The sequence below is a fragment of the Lygodium microphyllum genome, chromosome 7, assembly GCF_053477565.2.
Source record: "Lygodium microphyllum isolate KBCC chromosome 7, Lygodium_microphyllum_v1.1.10, whole genome shotgun sequence".
Classification (NCBI taxonomy): domain Eukaryota; kingdom Viridiplantae; phylum Streptophyta; class Polypodiopsida; order Schizaeales; family Lygodiaceae; genus Lygodium; species Lygodium microphyllum.
In genome coordinates, this window is record NC_141141.1 from 89,991,332 (window position 1) to 90,012,211 (window position 20,880).

Below are 20,880 nucleotides of genomic sequence, written 5' to 3' on the forward strand. Positions count from 1 at the left end.
TGTAGGCCATATATTAATAGCCTCAATTTTGAGTGGGTCAATTTGTATGCCTTTAGTAGATACAATATGAGCTAAATATTCAATTTTTGTTTGAAAGAAAGTACTCTTTTTTGGGTTAGTAAAAAGATCATTGTGTTTTAGTAAACTAAAGACTAAATATAAATGATTTTTATGTTTTCTTTCAGTTTTACTAAACACAAGGATATCATCGAATAAGACAATAACACAATGTTGAAAATTTAGAAAGATTTGATTTATCATTCTATTGAAAGTGATAGGTGCATTAGTAAGATCGAAGGACAGTACTAAAAATTCATAATGGCCAAATTGGGTCCTAAAGGTAGTTTTATAATTGTTAGGGGTAGCCATGCATACTTGATGATAACTAGACTTAAGGTCAATCTTGCTAAACACAGTAGCACCTTGCAATTTGTCTAATAGATCATCCACACGAGGAATTGACTATCGATTTCTAACAATAATTTTATTTAGATCTATGTAATCAAGGCATATATAATAGGTTTGATTCTTTTTCTTTACTAAAAGAATGGGAGCTCCAAAAGGTGAACTGCCAAGTTAAATTAATTTTCTCTTTAATAGTTATTCAACTTGTTTGTGGGTTTCTTTTTGTTTTACATGATTATGGCGATAAGGAGCATTACAAGGAGGTTGACTACCAAGTAGAAGGTCAATTTGATGATCCATGGGTCATGATGGAGGAAGTTGAAGAGACAAATCAGAAGAAAAATAATAAAAATTTTGGTTAATAAAATTTTATTGTCTTATGGTCAACTTAGAATTAGTAGCTTTGACTTCATTAAGTAATATGAGAAAAGCTTTAGATTATTTTAAATCGGCATGCTTTGCTTTAGTATGACTAATTAATGGGTATAACTTAGTGTCTATTAGTTCTTCAAGAAAAAGAAGTTTACCTTTATGTTGAATATGCATTGAATGCGTGTTATAATCAATATTAGGATTAAATTGATGCTACCAAGGCATACCTAAAATTATATCGGCACATTGTAAGGATGCTACTAAGAAATTTCATTTTTCTCTATAAGATCCAATATAAATTTCTAATCCATGTACTTCTTTAGTTTCATTATATCGTTGCCCTAGAAATGTAGCTTTAATTTTATAGATAGATGGAACAGCTTTACATTGTAATTTTCTGACTACCTTTTCTAAAGCAAAGTCATGTATACTTATGTCATTATGTAAAACAATCATTTTAGTATTATGGATTTTACATCTCATTTTCAATAAAGTATGGATATAAATTTTATCAACAGATTCATCAATGTCATTAGAGTTTTCTCCCATAAGTGTAGCTTCATCAAAATACGACATTGCTTCAAGGTCTTCAGTTGCTTCGTTAGCTCTAAGATAATTTAAATATACAATAGGCTTTTTCCAATCACGAGTGTTGCCCATAGGATAACGACTTGCAATATGACTAGAATGATCACATTTGTAATAAATTATATTCTTGGAATTGATGTTTAAGACACCTGGATTAATATTTTTAGGTCTAGACTACTTAGGCAAAGTACTAGGTAGATGAGAAATTTTGGATTAGGATGGCTTACATTACTATAAAAATTTCTCATCAAAGGTTGACGATTAGAATGATTCTTACCAAAATAAATTTGGAAGCATGAAAAGAATTTAAATGAGAATTGTTGTTACCCACATAATTTCTTGTGGAAGCTAGAAGTTGTCGCCGATCTTTAGTTTGTTTCTTTTTTGGCTTCATGTACCAAAGAGATAGCCTCATCTAATGTATTAGGTTTAAACATGTTGACTTTAGTCTTGGAAAAACAAAATTAGACTGGACATATACTTCCTTTTAAAAGCCGATTCAACTACAAGATCGACTATTTGAAGTTGCACCAAAGTATTCCAGAATCTTTCAGTGTACTAAGGAATAGTCTCTCACTCTCGATGTATAAAGACATCCCATTGTTGTTACATGCAAAGCTCAAATTGGGTAAGAAGAAAATTAGTAAGAACCTTCTTATGGAATGCTTCCCACCTAAGAGGACAATTAGTGCTCTTGCGTATGATATCCCACCATAAAGAAACTTTGTTGATAAAATAATGTGAAGTAGCACACTTGATTTTATTATTGAGAGATCAAAATTCTTGCTCTAGTTGGGCTCGATGTTGAGACTCTTCTTCTAGTTGCGTGGCCAATAAATCCATGAGTTGCTCCCTAGTTGGTTCAAAAAGTGATTATGCGGTATTAGAATTTGTAGTGTTGGTAGACGGTCCTTCACAAGACATGATGATTGTGGATGGCCTCATGAAGATATCTGAATAATAGAGACACCTTAAAGAGATGCTTCACCCATAGCAATACAACTTTGGTGTATAAGCAACAAAATAAAGAGCGGCTTCTTGGAAAAATGATAAGATGGAATAGGCAAGAAAGTTTAAAATTCTTGATGGTACTTTGATGAAGTTCCGCAGTAGTCCAGGAGTGACTGCGCAAGAATCACCTCTTAGAGGCTAGAAGTCAATGGTGATTTGAGTTTATCTAAGTAGTCTGTAGGTGACTCAGAGTAAAAGAAGCTTGAAGCTGATTAATTAGGAAAAGATTAGGCAAGGTTTTAAGCATCACTAAAGAAAATTTACATTTTTACAACAAGAAGATGCCATCTATCTACTAGTGTGGTGGCCAAAAATGCTCCCCTCCCAATAGTTACAAAAATAAGCTTTAAAAAGCTTAAAACTTAAGCAAGGATTAAGTTAGAAGCTTAATTAAGCTTCTATTAACCTTTTTTTGGCATGAAACTCACAGACTGATGGTGCCATGGAAGAGGGGATTGAATTTTTTAATGTTGGCCAGAACTACAAAATTTCTAAGCAGAGATAAAGGGGTTTGGGCTTTTGAAGCCTCGGAATCTAGTCATGCAGTCGGTTTGAGCTAAAACGTCAAACCATAGAGCTCGACTGCTCTAGAGAGCTCACCTTCATACATGATGATAGGTGATTGGAAGCCCCATATATAAGCTGAGCTCTGATACCACTATTTGTTGTGCAGATCAGATGCAAGACTTGTACGTTGTGAACCAAAGAAGCTCTCCCTTACTCTCTTTTTTTAATAAAAATTGAAAGCACGACTCATAAAACTCAAATAAACTTAAAAAAGAGTAAATTAAAGTTGAGCAACACACCATTGGATGCAAAATCCCCTCATACATGGAGTGGGTATCTCATCCATACTATATTTATAATATTAAAGTGAATCTTGCTTTACCTAAAGATAGGCCCTTTATAATCACTCTTTTCACAAAAGAGTTTGAGTTAACTGAATCGATAGTTATAATCAGTTACATAACTCACAATTTCTGAGAGCCATAAAATATTTCTAAAATATCTTCAATAATATATCTTCTAAAAATCTTAAGTATTAATAAATATTTACAAAGAGGATGTACGCACACCTTAGAATAAAGGATGCTACATTTATTTAAATATTTTAATAAAAAAGTCTTTGGAATAAATTGTGCTTGCTACATATATCCAATTCATCTTGCTCTACACATTAGCTATCAAAAATTCAAGAAATCATGTTAGAAAAATATTTAATTGAATAAATGCATTTAGCCATACATTTGGAATATGAATATTGTGGCATCACCCACGTACAACTTCACCCGTGTTCACACTTGCAAGTTTCACGCTCAGAAAGGATAGGCATCCCCATCAATCTTGCATCCAAGATGAAAATAATTTGCTCCTTCTAGGAACGTGCTTTGTGCTAATAGAGAACCATTTAAGGCATTCATCCTGTCGACGTGCACAGAAGGGAGACCCATTGAAGGCACTCATCTCCTCGTGTAGGTGCCACTTGGAGAGAGAGAGAGAGAAAGAGGGAGAGAGGGGGGAAATAGGAAAGAGAAAAGCATTTTTTAAATTTAAACCTTTTTTGAGAGGGGGAAAGGGAGAGAGAGAAGAAGTAGAAGAGAGAAAGAGAAAGAGGGAATAGAGAGAGAAAAAAGTTAAAATTTAAAAGAGAGAGAGAGAGAGAGAGAGAGAGAAGAAAAAAGGAAAGAAAGAGGAGCGAGAAGAAAAGGGGGGAGAGAGAGAGAGAGGAAACGTGGGGTGAGAAGAAAAGGAGAGAGAAAGAATAAGAATAATAAGAGAGAATATGAATAGAGAGAGAAGAAGAAAAAAAGGAAAAAAAGGAGAGGGAGAGAGAAGGAGAAGAGAGGAGAGAGGGGGGAGAAGAAAAGGGGGGAGAGAGAAGAAAAGTGAAGAGAGAGGGGGAGAGATGAAAAGGGGAGAGAGAGAGAGAGAGAGAGAGAGAGAGAGAGAGAGAGAGAGTTGTACGTTTGATATGAAGAGAGAGATAGATGAGAGAAGAGCAAAAGCACAGAGAGAGAGAGAGAGAAAGAAGAAGAAGAAGAAAAAGAAGAAGAAGAAGAAGAAGAAGAAGAAGGAGAAGAAGAAGAAGAAGAAGAAAGTTAGAAATAGAGAGGGAAAAGAGGAGAGAGAGAAATGAGAAATGGATTTTTGAGCAAAGCCATAGGGTAACTTTGCTTGCCACTTCATGGCTGCCACAAAGCATCCTAGTATCTTGTGATGTGAAATGCTAGTATTAGATTATTTTAATTGTGGCTTTAGTAACACGTGAACCACCACAACTTTTCCCGAACCTACAAGGCTACTTTTTCTCATTTCGGATTTGCGTTTGAACTATGTTATAATCATTAGGTTTGATAGCCTATTGATTAAAATTAAGGTGACTTGCACTTTGCTCTCACTTTCAAATCCTGGGGTTATTGCAAATACTTCTCTCTCACTCTCACTTTTTGCAAGATACGAGTTAGTGAGGCCTAGGAGGTACCATTGCAACTATTTCATCTACTACTTCTCACTTTCTTCCTCTTCTTGTTCTAAAAGCCTTCCAAGCATTGTCATAGAATGCAATGTAAAATGGCCAATCCCCCAAGGATGCAATGTAAAATGGAGTCCTCTCTCTCTCTCTCTCTCTCTCTCTCTCTCTCTAGGTTGCTGAGCTATGGTGAAGGGAGGTTGTATGAGTATTGGTTCCAATTGATCTTGAGGAGGCAAATATATGGCAAACTGCCTAGCTCAGGCGAGATGGAGCCATTGAGGGAGTTGTTGAATGTATTAAGGTTCTACCAGATGAGGCCCAAGAAGTAGCTGCTACAGAGATCATAGTGCTAGAGGTCCAATAAGTGGATGAACTCAAGAGCATGGTGCTTCTAAAAGAGTTTTGGTTTGCAATGAAGTGGGCAAAGGCCTTGAGACGATAGAAGCATGGCAAGAATGATGCATTGCACTGTCATGTTGATGTCCATGGAGCACATGCATGTGAGGTTGAACCGCCTGACAAGTTGAGCCTAGATAGGTCTACGTCCACCATCACCCCTTAAGAGTTCCATTTTTTTACCATGTAAGCTGAATCAAGGTGGTAGCCATCTCCCCATGGGTGTTCCTCTAGCCCAACTTTTAGTATGTCCAAGAGGGTCTACATGTCTGCCATCACTGGCCTAATATTAGACTCCCAATGGACTACTAAAACGTGTCGTGACCTAGGCACGTTACAAGTACACACATGTATCTTCTTACCCACATATACATGCCTGATTGCACATGTGCTATTGCAATGTTTGGTACATAGTAAGTGGATATGTGCTGTGTATTATGGACTTACTTATAGGTATACTAACTAATATGTGGTATAAAGCAATGGAATAGGTAACAATGTGTTGTTGAAAAGCAAACATCTCAAAATACTTACATGTGTAATAAGGGGCATGTATACCGTGACCTTATATGTATAGCATTCTTAACTACTAAGTCCAATCTAATTCCAATTTCTCATCTTTTCAATAACATATATACTAGAATCCATGTATTCTTGGCTTACCTTACTTTCTTCAAGTTCTATATTTATCCAAAGATGTACTATACAATGATCCACCCTAACTAGAGTGCTATGTAGTATATGAGCTCTATTCAAGGATGCCTTTCATGTATGGTTAACATAATCGTCACAAATCCTAACTATGTCTTTTTACCGATCTGAATTCTTGTTCTGAAGATGCTCACTACAAGAACGTTGCATTATCCCTTACCTTTTTATCCATAGAGCATTAACATTTGATGTGGTCTTTTCTTAAATGCTAGAATATTTTTGCTCATAAATAACTAGCTAACCATCGTGTGTGTGTGTGTGTGTGTGTGTGTGTGTGTGTGTGTGTGTGTGTGTGTGTGTGTGTGTGTGTGTGTGTGTGTGTGTGTGTGTGTGTGTGTGTGTGTGTGTGTGTGTGTGTGTGTGTGTGTGTGTGTGTGTGCGCGTGCGTGCGTGTGCGTGTGCTGTGCGTGTGCGTGTGCGTGTGCGTGTGCGTGTGCGTGCGTGTGCGTGCGCGTGCGTGCGTGAAACTTAAGTGTAAGATAATGAGATGTATGTTTCCACATATATTTATGAAAACTTATAAATATTTGAGAAAATATAACCTATTTTCTTCAATTTTTATTTCACAAGAATGGCAAAAGAGCCTTCATAACCTCCATATACCTTAGAAATGTGGGAAAATTTCAAATCTCAAAGTTAATAAGTTGGCCTACTCAACTTTCAAGCAAACAATTAGAAACTTTCGCCAATTGGTAAACATTCACTACTAAAATCATCATTAATTTAATACCCTAAAAAACAAGTATACTATGATTGCTTCTTGAGATTCATCACATCCTTATGTAAAAAATCCAAGTCAAATTTATAAATCAACATACCCTTCTATAAAAATTATGTATACAAATTACAAACAGCCATTTTATGGATAAAAATATACATTTTAAAATATTTCATTCTATAAATGTATCTATATAAGCTTATTCTTTTATATATTCTTATTTTTTGGTGCAAACTCAAAGAGCAACAAAATGAACTAAGCTCCACGAGGGAACTTAGTATGAGGCGCTTGACAACAAGGGGTATATCTTGATTACAACATTCCCCTTCAAGCTATGAGCCTTCCACTAAAATACATGGGCAACAAAATTCTTGCAAGTATTAGGAGAGTTCCTCATAGTTATGAGCTGGCCTTAAATCCTATGAGTCTTCCCATTATAAGCCATGAGCAAAAAGTTACCATGGGTGTGAGAGGAAGAACCTCATAGTCAAGTTGACAAAGTCCTTACAAGTTAAAACTTGACATAGTATTTAGGTGCAATTCTATAACTCACATAGGTAGCTAATGAGGAAGATGGTCCAAAGGTGCATATTCCCTCATGGCCCCTTAATTGGTGACACATGGCATAGTCAAAGCATGATATAGTCTTATATGAGCAAAATACCAATGATGACATGCTATTCAATTCAAAACACTGTGGATGCATATATATTTTGAGATATGATGCTTACAGGGCCTATACAATCAAGCATGGTGCCAATGAGGAAGTGCCTTCGAGAATAACACATAATTCATACTTGTTCTTAGGAGAGGGGTTAGGAGAAACAAAGTTATTATGTGTATGATAAGGCAAGGGATATTCAAAGATGTAGGAGATGGTAATGAAGACACCTTAATTTTGCAATGGTAGGGAGAGAGCTTGGAGCAAGTGAATAATTAAGAAGAGAGGATGAGAGAGTTAAGGGTTTTTGAAGATATATCATATCGTGGCATATATTTTTAAGGAACTCTAGAAAACCACATTCGGGATCTATAATAATTGTCCATGGTGTCTCCTTTTGAATCCCCTTGGGACACTATTATTGATTCACTATTCAGAATCCATCCCATTCATTCCATCCTCTCTTTTCCCCACATCTATTCCCACCATCCCGCTACTTTACCCCTCCCCCCAAACCCCATCCCCACCACCTTCCTCTTACTTTTAAGGTTGGAGGGGAAATTAATGGGGCCCTAGACCTAATGTATACCCTATAACGAACATGTCATGATCAAGTGTATGGATTAATTCTTGCTCATGCCATATGAATCCACACCCCATGTGTGCGAACCCACCCTTGCCATATCATCATAGAACCTTCTAGAAGATGTGTCATATTATCACTTGCATCATCAATGATGTCATTGTGGAACATTCTAGAAGAGCTTTAGCCACCCTCCAACACCTATAAAAGGAGGGCCTTGCCATAGAGCTCCTCAATCTTGCCAATGCCAATCTTGGGAGCTCAAGGAGTCGAGACCTCCAAGTAAGTAACTTCGAGTTCCAATTCTAGTTCTTGTCTAGTCATGGTGTTTAGTCTTGTCTTGTCTTCCATTATACTCTTGTTGTCTTGTCACCTTGTAATCTCGTGGTATGAGATCTTGTCTAGTACTGACTTATATCTTGTTCATCCTTATCAAGGGAGATCTTCTCATTGTGATGTCTTGTATCCATACCTATAGTCTTGGGTTGTGGGATCCTTCATATCCTATCGAGTCCTATTGTCTATACCTACAGTCCCAAGTTGTGGGATTTTTTGTACCTTGTTAAGTTATCATTGTACCTTGTTCCCCTACATGGGATTATCTTGTAATCAGAATTCTTGTAACAAATCTTCAGCTAGTCTAGTCTCTTGAGCACAGTCTAGTGCTCCCATAACAGTTTGGAAAGATTTCTTTCTAGCCCTATTGAGCACCATGGAGATGATTGTTGAAAGAATCATGGCCTCCCTTCAAAACCTCCAACAACAAATTCAAAACTTGAATGAACAACAAGTGCAACTTCAAATAGAACACCCTATGCATCTAGGTCCTGTGCTTCAAGAGATGCAAGACTAGATTCGAGACTTACAAAACAACAGAGGAAGTGATCAAATTACTTCATGTGTTTATCAACCCCCAACAACAAGAGAACCCAAGATCAACATGTCAAAGAAGTTCAATGGTGACCGTTCGAAGTTCAAGGGACTCCTGCAACAAGTAAAGCTCTATGTCCACATGCAATCTTATAGGTATCCAGATGATGCTTCCAAGGTGGGATTCATTGGGACTGTGCTTTGTGGTCAAGCTTTATCATGGTTCATCCCAATCTTGGAAAAGAATATGCTAGTACTTCATAACTATGAGAAGGCATTTCTTTACAAGCTCACCTTCACATTTAGAAATGTAGATGGTGGTCGAGTATTAAAAACAAAACTTCGAAAGCTATGACAAGGTAACTACCCTACCTCTGCTTATGCATCTGAATTTAGGCAATTGATCTGTGACCTCACTTGACATGAGGAATATTTTATCAACCAATTCTAATGGGGTCTTTGAGATGACATCAAGGACCTCATGATCATTATGCTTGAGGCAAAAACACTCAACAATTATATTATGCAAGCCATTTAATGTGATAATAGATTGTTCGAGAAGAAGCAAGAAAAGCGAGAAGAAGTAAGGCCTTGCCAATGGAACCCAGCCCCAATTAGAGACTCAATCAAAGAAGAAACCAAGCCCGAATCAATGCAAATAGATAATACAGATAGATCACCCTAAATTGCCCAAATAAGAGGGCAAGAATCCCAAGAATTGCTGCAACCATCCTTGAGCAAGAAAATGATTATGTCCAGTTGTAAATAAGACTATACAATCAAACCTTGTTGTAAGAAAGGATCTCTTGATCCTAGCCACACCCATGGAAACTTTCCTTGTCCACAATCTAGATGATCCTACCAAGAAAGACCCTTTTCCTCCTCAAAGTCTTGGTCGACTCCAGAGCCTCCGCATGCTTCATTGATGATGGCTTTGTGAATAGATACTAGATTCGAGTACTCCAAAAGACCAATCTTTCAACAACAACTGAATTCATGGATGAAGACCTCTAGCATTTGGAGATATTACCAAGGAAACCCGACAACTCATGGTAACTATTGGTGATCACAAGTCTCAAGTATGCTTTAATGTCATATCCAGTCCCACAAATACAATCATCCTTGGGATACCTTGGCTAAAGAAACACAACCCAACAATTAATTGGGTTAAGAAAAAGATTAGAAAATCAAGGAAAGTCAATATATCTAAGAGCCAAAGCCTTTATGCACATAGCAAGGCAGGAACTGACCTACATAATATATTATATACCAGCTCAAGAATCTAATAAGGATGAGTCAGTCAAGTTACCAAGCCAATGCCAAGAATTCCAAGATGTATTTGAAAAAAAGAATGCAGCTCTCTTGCCCGAACATAGACCATATGATTGTGCTATAGAAATCCATAAGGCGGCTCAACCACCTTTTAGACCCATCTACAAGCTATCCCTTGATGAACTAGTTGAACTATGCAATAACATTGATGAGAACTTAGCCAAGGGGTTCATTAGCCATGCAAATCTCCTATTGCAGCCCCAATTCTGTTCATGAAGAAGAAAGACAGGTCACTTTGAATATGTGTGGATTATCAAGGACTCAACAAGATAACAATCAAGAATCGATACCCCTTGTCGTTGATACCAAAGCTCTTGGAATGCCTTGGAAAAGCCAAGATCTTCATAAAGATTAATCTACGAGGGGCTTACAATCTTGTACAGATCAAAGAAGGAGATGAATAGAAGACAACCTTCCACACAAGGTATAGTCACTTCGAGTATGTTGTTATGTCATTCGGTCTCACCAATGGTCTTGTAGTGTTTCAACATATGATGAATGATATCTTTTGAGAGCATCCAGATGATTTTGTAGTGATATACTTGGATGATATCTTGGTATTCTCAAAAGATCCAAAGAAGCACGAGCACCAGGTAAAATTAGTTTTGGAAAAGCTCAGAGAAAAAGGACTATATGCAAAACTTGAGAAGTGTTTTATCCATAAGACAGAAGTGAAATTCTTGGGGTACAATGTCTCCTAGAGAGGAATCTTCATGGAGCCTAAGAAGATCAAGACTATTCTTGACTACCACACATCCACATGTGTCCGTGATGTCCAACATCTCCTTGGTTTTGCCAACTTCTACATGATATTTATCAAGGATTCCTCAAAGATAGTCGCACCACTCACCAAATTCACAAGAAACTCAAAGTTCTCATGGACCCCGAAAGTCAAGAAGGCCTTCCAAACCCTAAAGATCGCTTTCACCACTGCCCCCAATCCTAGTCCACCTAGATCCTACCAAGTAAATTTTCTTGGAGAACGATGCATCAAACTATGCCTTGGGAGCCATCTTGTCCCAGCATGGAGATGATGGTCATATGCATCAAGTGGCATTCCACTCAAGGAAGTTCTCCTCTCCAAAGATAAAACTATGAAATCCATGACAAAGAAATCCTTGCCATTGTAGATGCCTTTGATACTTGGCATCACCATCAAGAGGGTGCAACCCATAAAGCTATTCTCTATACAGATCACAAAAATCTAGAATACTTTATGACAAGCTGCATCCTCAATCGAAAACAATCGTGCTAGACTAACTTCTTATCTAGGTTTGAGTTTGTCATCACCTATCACCTAGGACACCAATAATGCCAATCAGATGCTTTATCAAGAAGATCCTACCTGGCACCTAAGAAGGGAGAAGAAGCTTTTGATCAACAATGAACAATACTACTCAAGCCAGACCACCTCCATCTAGTAGCCATCTCCTATTGTTGTCACCAATATAACCCTACCTTGATCCAGTTAATCCACAAAGCCATGTCCCATGATGATTTGGCCAACAATGTCAAGAGAAAATCAAGAGGAAAAAGGAAAGGAAGTTTATGAGTTTTAAGACATTATTGCTTTGTTATACTATAAGGATCTACTTTACATCCCTCCAGGAAAGTTGAGACTCCAAGTACTCCAATGCCATGACACCCCAATAGCATGAAGTTTTGGAGTTAATAAGACCTTAGAGCTTATTTCAAGAGATTTTTGGTGGCCCTAGATATGGAAAGAAATTAAGAAATATATAAAATCATGTGATAACTGCAATAGGGCCAAGGTACCTCATCACAAACCACATGGCCTCCTGCAACCCTTGCCCATTTCAGTGAGACCCTGGTCTTCTTTGCCCATGGATTTAATAACAGGTCTTCCCAAATCAGACAAATATGACTCTATTCTTGTTGTGGTAGATAGATTCACAAAAATGGAACATTTCATCCCGATCACCAAGACCATCATAGGGGCGAGTACGGCTAGAATCTTCCTCAAATATATTTTTAGATTACATGGACTCCCATATGGCATCATCAGTGATCGAGGTCCCCAATTCATATCTCGTTTTTGGAAGAGCCTTTGCAACCTCCTTGTAGTCCAAGTTAAGCTATCCATAGCCAATCATCCACAAATTGATGGTCAAATAGAGTTGTTAAATCAAGTCTTGAAATAATATCTTCACTGCACCATCAACTACCATCAGAATGATTGGTTTGAGCTCTTGCCCTTTGCAGAGTTTGCTTATAATAATAGTATCAATGCATCTACCAAGCAAACTCCTTTCTTTGCAAACTATGGCCAGCATCCAAGGATGGATATACATCTCTCCAATCAAGTAAAGAACCCTATCACTCAAGATAAAGCTCAACACACAAATGATATACACCAAGAATTCAAGCAACAAATCCAAAAGGCTCAGAATTAGTACAAGCACTATATGGAGACCAGCATCCTCTCCAACATCTAGCATATAAAGTCGATGATAAAGTATGGTTACTCATGCATAACCTGCAGACAAGAAGGCCCTCCATAGCTAGACCACCAGAGATTTGGACCCTTCACTATCATAGCCTAGATCAACCCAATTGCTTACTGACTCTAACTCCCCAACCTCATGAAGATCCACCTAGTCTTCCATATTTCCTTGCTCAAGCCATACCATAGCTCACCACTAAGGGGGGAGAGATCTAATCCCCCATCACATTTCCAGATTGAAGATCATGAAGAATTTGAGGTCAAGATCTCCGAGGTCAATTGGAATATCTTGTTCACTAGAAAGGATATGACATCAATGATCGCACTTGGAAACCTGTGGAATATCTCCAAAGAGCACCTCTCAAAGTTAAATAATTTCACAAGATGAATCCAATGAAACTTGGACCAAACCACTGAGCTGCTCCTTATGGAACACATCACTCTAAAGGAGGGGGTGATGTCACGGAAATTCCATGATCAAGTGCATGGATTAATTCTTGCTCATGCCATATGAATCCACACCCTATGCAAACACACCGTTATTAGGACATCCTTGAGCCAACCATGAGAACCCACCCTTGCCATGTTATCATAGAACCTTCTAGAAGATATGCCATGTCATCGTATGTATAATTGATGACGTCATCATGGAACATTCTAAAATATATTTAGCTGCCCTCCAACACCTACTATAAAATGAGAGGCTCGCTATAGAGCTCGTCAGTGTTGCCAATGCCAATCTTGGGAGCTCAAGGAGTTGAGACTTCCAAGTAAGTAACTTTGAGTTCCAGTTTTAGTTTTTGTCTAGTCATGGTATTTTGTCTTGTTTTGTGTGCCATTATACTCATGTTGTCCCATCACCTTGTAATCTCATAGTACAAGATCTTGTCTAGTACTATCTTGTATCTTATTCATCCCCATCGAGGGAATCTTGTAATTTTGATATCTTGTATCCATACCTACAGTCCCGGGTTGTGGGATCCTTCATATCCTATCGAGTCTTATTGTCTATACCTATGGTCTCGGGTTGTGAGATTTTCAGTATCTTGTTAAGTTATCATTGTACCTTGTGTCCCTACATGGGATTATCTCGAAATCAGAATCCTTATAACAAATCTTGCATCTAGTCTAGTCTCTCGAGCACAATCTAGTGCTCCCATAACATACCCTTATGTACTTTCTAGAAAAACCCCCCTCCTCTACACTTGCACAATTCTGTAAGTTATCCATGAGGAATTCTTGAGGAATATGAGAATGTTGTAAATTTTACTTCTATCCACAACTTTAGTTCCATTGGCATCAAAGATTTCAATGATATCTGGAGGATGCTACCTCTTATCCCACATAATACAAGCTTTTCTTTGAACCCTTGCAATTTTATGTCCATTTGATTGTGCATGCAATACCATACCCAAAGCTTTAGCCAAAACCCTAACCTCACTATCCAAGTAATCAAAAGAAAATGTCAAGTGAATTCAAATTGGACATTGATACTAAAGCATCTCTTGAGGTGAAAATTGTGCAAACCAAGGGACATTCTAGGTAACACCTTGATGTCATGGTCCAACCAATCAAAAAGAGATTTGAAGCTAATCCAAATTGGACATTCATATTGAAGCATGCCCTAAGGTGAAAATTTTGCAAACTAAGGGGCAAGATAGACCAAGTTATGTTTGAAACCAATAATATTACTTAGTATCCAATTCCCTTACGAGAAGGATCCGACCAAAATAAAGGAAAAACACTTGCCCACAAACTTGACCTGTTGTAATGTTGCTTTGCTTCTTTGGCAGTCTCATCTAACCAACATTTAAACACATATTCTCTAGGGGGTTTTGCCATGAAGAAAAAATGCAAGCTAGACAAAGAAGAATCATTATATATGCTCTTAATTTTGAGTATACTGAGAATACCATAGGCATATGCACAATTTTCCACATTTTTTAAATACGTTTTCTTCTTTTGAGGTCTTGCCATGTTGCTTCTTATGTTAGTTTATCTTACATAGATAGCCTTGGCATATTGCACGTCCACACTATAATCAACACCTCCTTGATGTCTCTTCGCATCCCTATCATTGCCATTATAGGCTTATCCAACAAATTTGGTTCACATACCTTAGAGTTTACAATCACTTTGTGAATCCCAAACACTTTTGAGCCAAAGGTGAAGGCATTGCCCTAAAAATTTTGCCTCCAACTTGCATGCGTAGAGTTTGTTCTCTTTTTTAGTCATTTTTCTATTGGATATCATTTCATGATAAGCTATCTTTTTTTCCCCTAGAGTAGTTTGTATGAGCAAAACCAATCTGTATGGGCTCCAAACTATTGCTTGAACTAGTTGGGAACCATTTTCATGGTGGGAATAGGTCCTACATTGTGTCTCCTCTTCAAATGTTCCAATTACTCCCCCAACATTTCCTACATGCATGTAAGGATACATGCAAAGCTGGAGATTCCTTAACAAATGTCATTTCCTACCACAATCACATATCTGCTACAATAAAGCTATCTTAAAGAATAGTAATGGAAATCGAAGCCGAAGTTTGGCCTCTCCTACCAAAAGTAATGTGTCGAGAGTTGCAATGGAAAGACTAAGCGAAGATTGAGGGTTGCAATGGCACGATGAAGGCATGGATCAAGAGCTCCGATGTGTGAAGAGAAGATGAATTTATTATTTTCACTCCCTTGTGGTTGCATGTCCCGATGGAATGGTGGATCATGGACGTGGAAAATGTGAAGAGAAGATGAATTTATTATTTTCACTCTCTTGTGGTTGCATGTCCCGATGGGCGTGGAAAATTAATTTTATTGGTGAATTTGTCGTCGTTAACGAAATTCGAGAAGAGAAGAAAAGAGAAACGTGAAGGCACGATGGTAGAGATGATCCACGTCACCACGGGGGAAGGGGAAGGGGAAGGGGGAGGGGCAGGGAAGGCAGAGGATGGCGATGGCGACAGGGATGGTAGCGGCGGTCCTCGCCGCGGAGGCGGTGGCCTACGTGGCAGCGCGGCGGGTCCGCGCCGGGCTGCCGCGCCTCCTGCTGCTGGCGCCCTTCCTACCGGCCTTCCTGCTCCTGCCGGGCCACGTCACGTCCAGCGGCTTGCGTGGCATGGCGGCCTTCGTGGTGGGCTGGATGTGCCCCACCAAGCTGCTCCTCCTCTGCTACGACCAGTTCCTGGACGCCCACGCCCGCCCATGGCTCCTCTCCTCCTTCTCCCACTTCCTGCCGGCATTCCTGCTCCCCATACGCCTCAAAAAGCCCACCGCCACGCCCGCTTCTTCCTTCTACTCCTCCCTCTTCAAGCTCCCCGTCTATGCGCCCGCCATCTACCTCACCCTCGCCTCCGTGGACGCCCACCGCCACTCCCTGCCACCTCACCTCGCCTACGTGGCCTACATCGCCATCGTGTACATGGGCCTCGACCTCGCGCACGCCGCCTACGCCTGCCTGATGCGCGCCCTCTACCACGTCGACATCGAGCCCAGCTTCGTCCGACCCTTCGCGCCGTCATCTCTGACGGACTTCTGGGGGCGGCGCTGGAACCTGACGGTGCCGGCGGCGCTCCACGTGGCGGTCTACGCCCCGCTGCTGGGCGCCCTCTCCAAGAAGGGTGCCAAGGGCAGGCCAGTGTGGTGGGCGCGGGCCATTGCCGTCGTGGCCACGTTCCTGGTGTCGGGGTTTGTCCACGAGGCGATTTTCCTGTGCATGACGCGTGGGCGGCGTCCAACGTGGCAGGTCACGGGCTTCTTCCTGGTCCAGGGGGTTGCCACGTCGGCTGAGGTGGCCGTCCGACACGCGGGGCTCGGGGGAAACAAGGTGCCACGTCCTGTGGGCGTGCTGCTGACGGTGGGCTTTCTTTACGTGACGGCGGTATGGCTGTTCTTGCCGCCGATGCTGGAGTCGGGGATCGACCGCCAGACCTTTGCGGAGTTTCGGCAGCTTCAGCGCCGGCTCGTGAGCTTTTGGCACCGTCTTTCTTGAATTTCCACCCCACTCGCTTCCACGTTTGTGGTCCTTCCCTTCCTATCATGACTCATGACTCATCGTGTCGACTGCATCGGGGGATTTCCAAATTCCAATACAAGGCCTCCACTGTTGAGCTTTCACACACGATTTCCAAATTCCAATACCTTGTAAGTTGAGAAGTGTATTATTTGGTTACTTAACAGTAATTTGTTTTGTTTACAAAACCTTGCATTGCAAACTGTAATCTAACCGGTTATTGTGTAGTGGGTGTCAGATCCGCGAGTCAAAATGAGAAGCTCTCTCGGTAATCCATTCGGTGTTCTCAAAAAACATTTTAAATAGCACATACCAAAAACCACTAACTCGAAATTCCAGAGGGATTTTTTAATGGAATTACATGTATTTATTACTTTTATAACTAATCTATTACAAGCGTTCAAATGTTTTTTTTTCTGAGAAACGTAGTAATTATATTAAAAGGTTACAAAAAATATTTACAACTTTATTTGGCGGTTGGCTTTAAGGATAGGGCAATGGGATTTAAGATCATCATCATAAAGGGTACAATGGGATTTAAGATCATCATAGAGGGTAGAGAACAATCCTTCTAGGGAGAGTACATGGTGGCCTATTGATTGACACCATATGTGCCAAGTATTTTTCATATAGATCCCAGGGGGAGGAGGGCCTAAAGAAATTACAAAAAGAAAACAAAATATGGGTAGAATATTTAATATTGTGGGTAGCCCTAGTATCAAGGGGCAACATCCTTGATATTGTTGAGGATGACTCTAAGCTCTTTTGCTTTGGATTAAGTTGTAGCTGTAGACTGCGCTGCAATAGTCTAATTGTTGCGCATTTCATTTCTTTGATGGATTTGTGCGTCCATTCGAAGAACCAATCCTTCATGATTTGTGTAGATATGCAAAACAAACTCGGATTTTAGTAATGAAGAAGATGAATTAAAGGAACCTTTGAAAATTGCATCATTCACTAGCACCATATATTCTATAGATAAATGGCTCAAAAGAAAGCCCAAAACAGTGTGGGCAAGCCATTAGCTTCAACAAGAAGGATTTCTTTCCAAGAGAATGGTTGAGGGTGATATTCCTTGATGATAGTGTGGAGGAATTTCAGTGCTTCAAGGTTGAACTTGCAATTCAAAAAGATGTGAGAAATACATTCAACCTCAACTTTGCATCTAGGACACATTCCATTGTTAATCCCCAATCGTAGCACTCTCTCCCTTGGGCCTTTATTAATCATTAGACACATAAATGTTGATTTTTTGACAGGTATGGCAAAGGACCACATACTTATAAAACGAAAATGCCATTAGTGTTTATCCCATTTAATATGCCATCTCTCATTATAAATGCCATTAATATTTATTAAACTAAGATGCCATTGGTGTTTATCCCAATTAATACGCCATCTCTTGTTAAGTTTTTTAATTAGTTTGTGCTTGGGAGATTCAAAATTGGGGAGGGGGAGAAGAGGTTTATCATTGTCCCTGTATATAGCACTGCATTTAAAGTTTTGTTGAAGTTGAATAGCTTTGGACCAGTGCAGTTTCTAGAGAATAATCATGAGTTGTATGAGGGCTAACTCTTCAATTTTTAGGTTGAACTTCACTTGAGTTGGGGAGGGTTGAGCCATTGTTTCGTTGTGAAATCCCAAAGGTCTTTCCAAACCTGAACCCAATTTTTATAGGCTTTGAAGACAGTTTTCAATTTTAAAGTTGAACTTCTACTTGAGTTGGGGAGGGTTGAGTCGTTGTTTCGTTGTGAAATTCCAAAGGCCTTTCCAAACCCAAACCCCTTTTTTATAGGTGTTGAAGGCAGTTTTCAAGCAATCAAGAGGGGTGGAAATGCACCAGAAGCTAAATCACACTCAGTCAAAACAAGACTAGGGGGAGAGTTATATTTTGCTTTTTTGAAAGCTTGATCTTGTTTTTGTATTTGAACCAGACAATCTAGATGTTTTTAGCTAGCGGAGTGGCCTTTTAATAGTGATGTTTACACATGCAAAGGCAACCACCATTATTGAAAGGCCTTTCAAATGTGGGTAGTCTTTCGAGACAAATTTATGAGCATGTCTGTGTAGAAGGATCACCCAATCCTCTCTAGGGCAAAGAAGAATCCTGGCAATCCATTTGGCCACTAGTCTATCCGCAAGGAGGGAGATATTTGGGAGTCCCAACCCTCCTTCCACTTTATGGTCGATCGTTTAGAAGAGGTGTTTCAAAGTTGTGATAATATAGGAGTTTTGTTGAATCTTGAGAAATGTATATTTGGAGTACCACGTGGTATACTATTAGTGCATGTAGTTTTTGGTGATGACATTGTGATGGATGTGGCCAAAGTTTAGATTTTTTCTTATCTTTCTCCACCCCAAACCTTGAAGCAATTATGAGGGTTTCTCAGTCATTCAAATTTTTATCGAGGCTTTATTGAATCATTTATAGCAAAATAGCTTCACCTTTAACAGCCCTACTTAAGAACCAAACTTATGATTGGGATTCAACATGCCAAGTTGCATTTGAGAAACTAAAAGCTAAGTTGGTTGAATGCCGAATTTTGCTTTTACTTGATTGGACTAAAGAGTTTCATATTCATGACGCTTCTATGGATACAATGGGCTTTGTTCTATGCCAAGCAGATTATAAGAGCATAGATCACATCCAATTTATATGCTAGTCAAAATCTAAGTGATGCGGAGAAAAATTATGCTACAACTGAGAAAGAGTGTTTATAGATGGTGTTTGGCATTACTAAGTTTCGACATTATTTATTAGGCAACAAGTGTATATTCTATGTGGATCATGAAGTGTTGAAGTACTTATTAAATAAACCCAAACTTAGTGGCCGAGCTATGAGATGGATGTTACTTTTCCAAGAGTTTCATTTTGAAGTAATTACTTGTGCTAATCGATCACATGTTCTTGCAGATCATATGTCTCAATTAATCATCAACGATTGTTTACTGCAGCATAGAGGAGCGGGAAAATGGAGCAGAGGAGCGGAAAAATGGAAAAAGGAGATAACCGAAAGGGCACAGGACAAAGGAAGAAAAAGGTGCCCCGGATGGAAGTTAGACCTTGAAAATTTTGAATGACAACCTCTCCAAAAGGCCTCAATGTTGCCTCAAGAAAAGAAACGAGTAAAAGTGCACCATTAATTGTGAAAGCGCTCCCGAATCCTTGTAAAAGAGTGCTAGGCTCACTCCTGTGTAAATTGTATGCACTAGTTGGAAATGGGATAAGTTAGAACGGTGGGAAATAGGAAAAGAGGGCCTAGGCTCATGGCCGGCCATGTAAAAAGTGGGGATGACCGCCCAAAAACTAGGGCATGTATATAAAGTTCAAAAGTGAATGAGAAGATCATTCTTATGTGTGGCCAAAGCTTCTTCTTTTTCTTCTCTTGTTTCTTGCCTTCTTGCTTGTGCTTGAGTGAGGGATTGAGGGAGTGAGTGTGTGACAGTGAGGAATCGTAGAGAAGAAGCTCCCCATCTTCTCTCTTTATCTTCTCTTTTTCTCTTCTCCTCTCTTTTCTTGTGCGGCTATGGAGGATGGAGCTTGACGGAGAGGGCTTGAGCTTGCCGCAAGGCATGTGGAGCTACCGGAGTGCAAGAGAGAGGAGGGAACTCGATCGAGCATCAAGGTAATCTCACTACACCCGTAAGGTAGGCATTGCGCGTCGGCTATGTGAGAGGTAGCCATGGCCGCTCGGCTTGAAATGCTTGATCAATAAGCGGTCCGTAGGTCTCGGGGTAGAGCTCCATAGCTCCCCTTCATTTTGGAACCGTTGCCAGGACCGATGGGATTGAGCCTCGAGTGCCGCGCGTATCGAATCGAGCATAGAAGTAGGGTTTGCAACACAAACCAGTGCTCAAGATAGTTAGGAGATTTAGGAGGTTTTAATCCTTGGAGCAAGTAAGTATTTTGATTTGTTGTTGAATATTAGAGTAGGACCATCCATCTCCATCTCTGTTTTTTATTTTTGTTGCATTAGGTTAAGATTAGGATAGGAAAAAGAAGAAAAACAAAAAGGATTATGCTGCTGCTGGAAAAAGGGAAATAGGGGCACAAATTCAAATTTCTGGTTGGAAGAGTGTGAGGGATTAGCTTCTGAGGTTACAGCAGGCTGGGATGGGGCAATAAGAGGCCCAGGGAACCAGGAAAGACCACATTTGACATTCTACTTTGTGAGAGAGAGTGAGCATGAGAGCTAGGGAGAGAGAGAGAGAGAGAGAGAGAGAGAGAGAGAGAGAGAGAGAGCTGCAGCAAGATCCTTGGAGTGCCGTTCGATACGAGCACCACAGTGAT

At 39.7% G+C, this 20,880-nt stretch overlaps 1 protein-coding gene across 1 annotated transcript; it reads left to right on the plus strand.

Annotated features, from left to right (window-relative positions):
* The first annotated feature begins 15,535 nt into the window (after positions 1-15,535).
* On the plus strand, positions 15,536-17,417 carry LOC148033679 (long-chain-alcohol O-fatty-acyltransferase-like). Its single transcript, XM_087681627.1, has one exon. It carries the CDS (start codon positions 15,546-15,548, stop codon positions 16,566-16,568), a length of 1,023 nt encoding a protein of 340 aa, XP_087537753.1. The 5' UTR covers positions 15,536-15,545; the 3' UTR covers positions 16,569-17,417.
* The last annotated feature ends 3,463 nt before the right edge of the window (positions 17,418-20,880 follow it).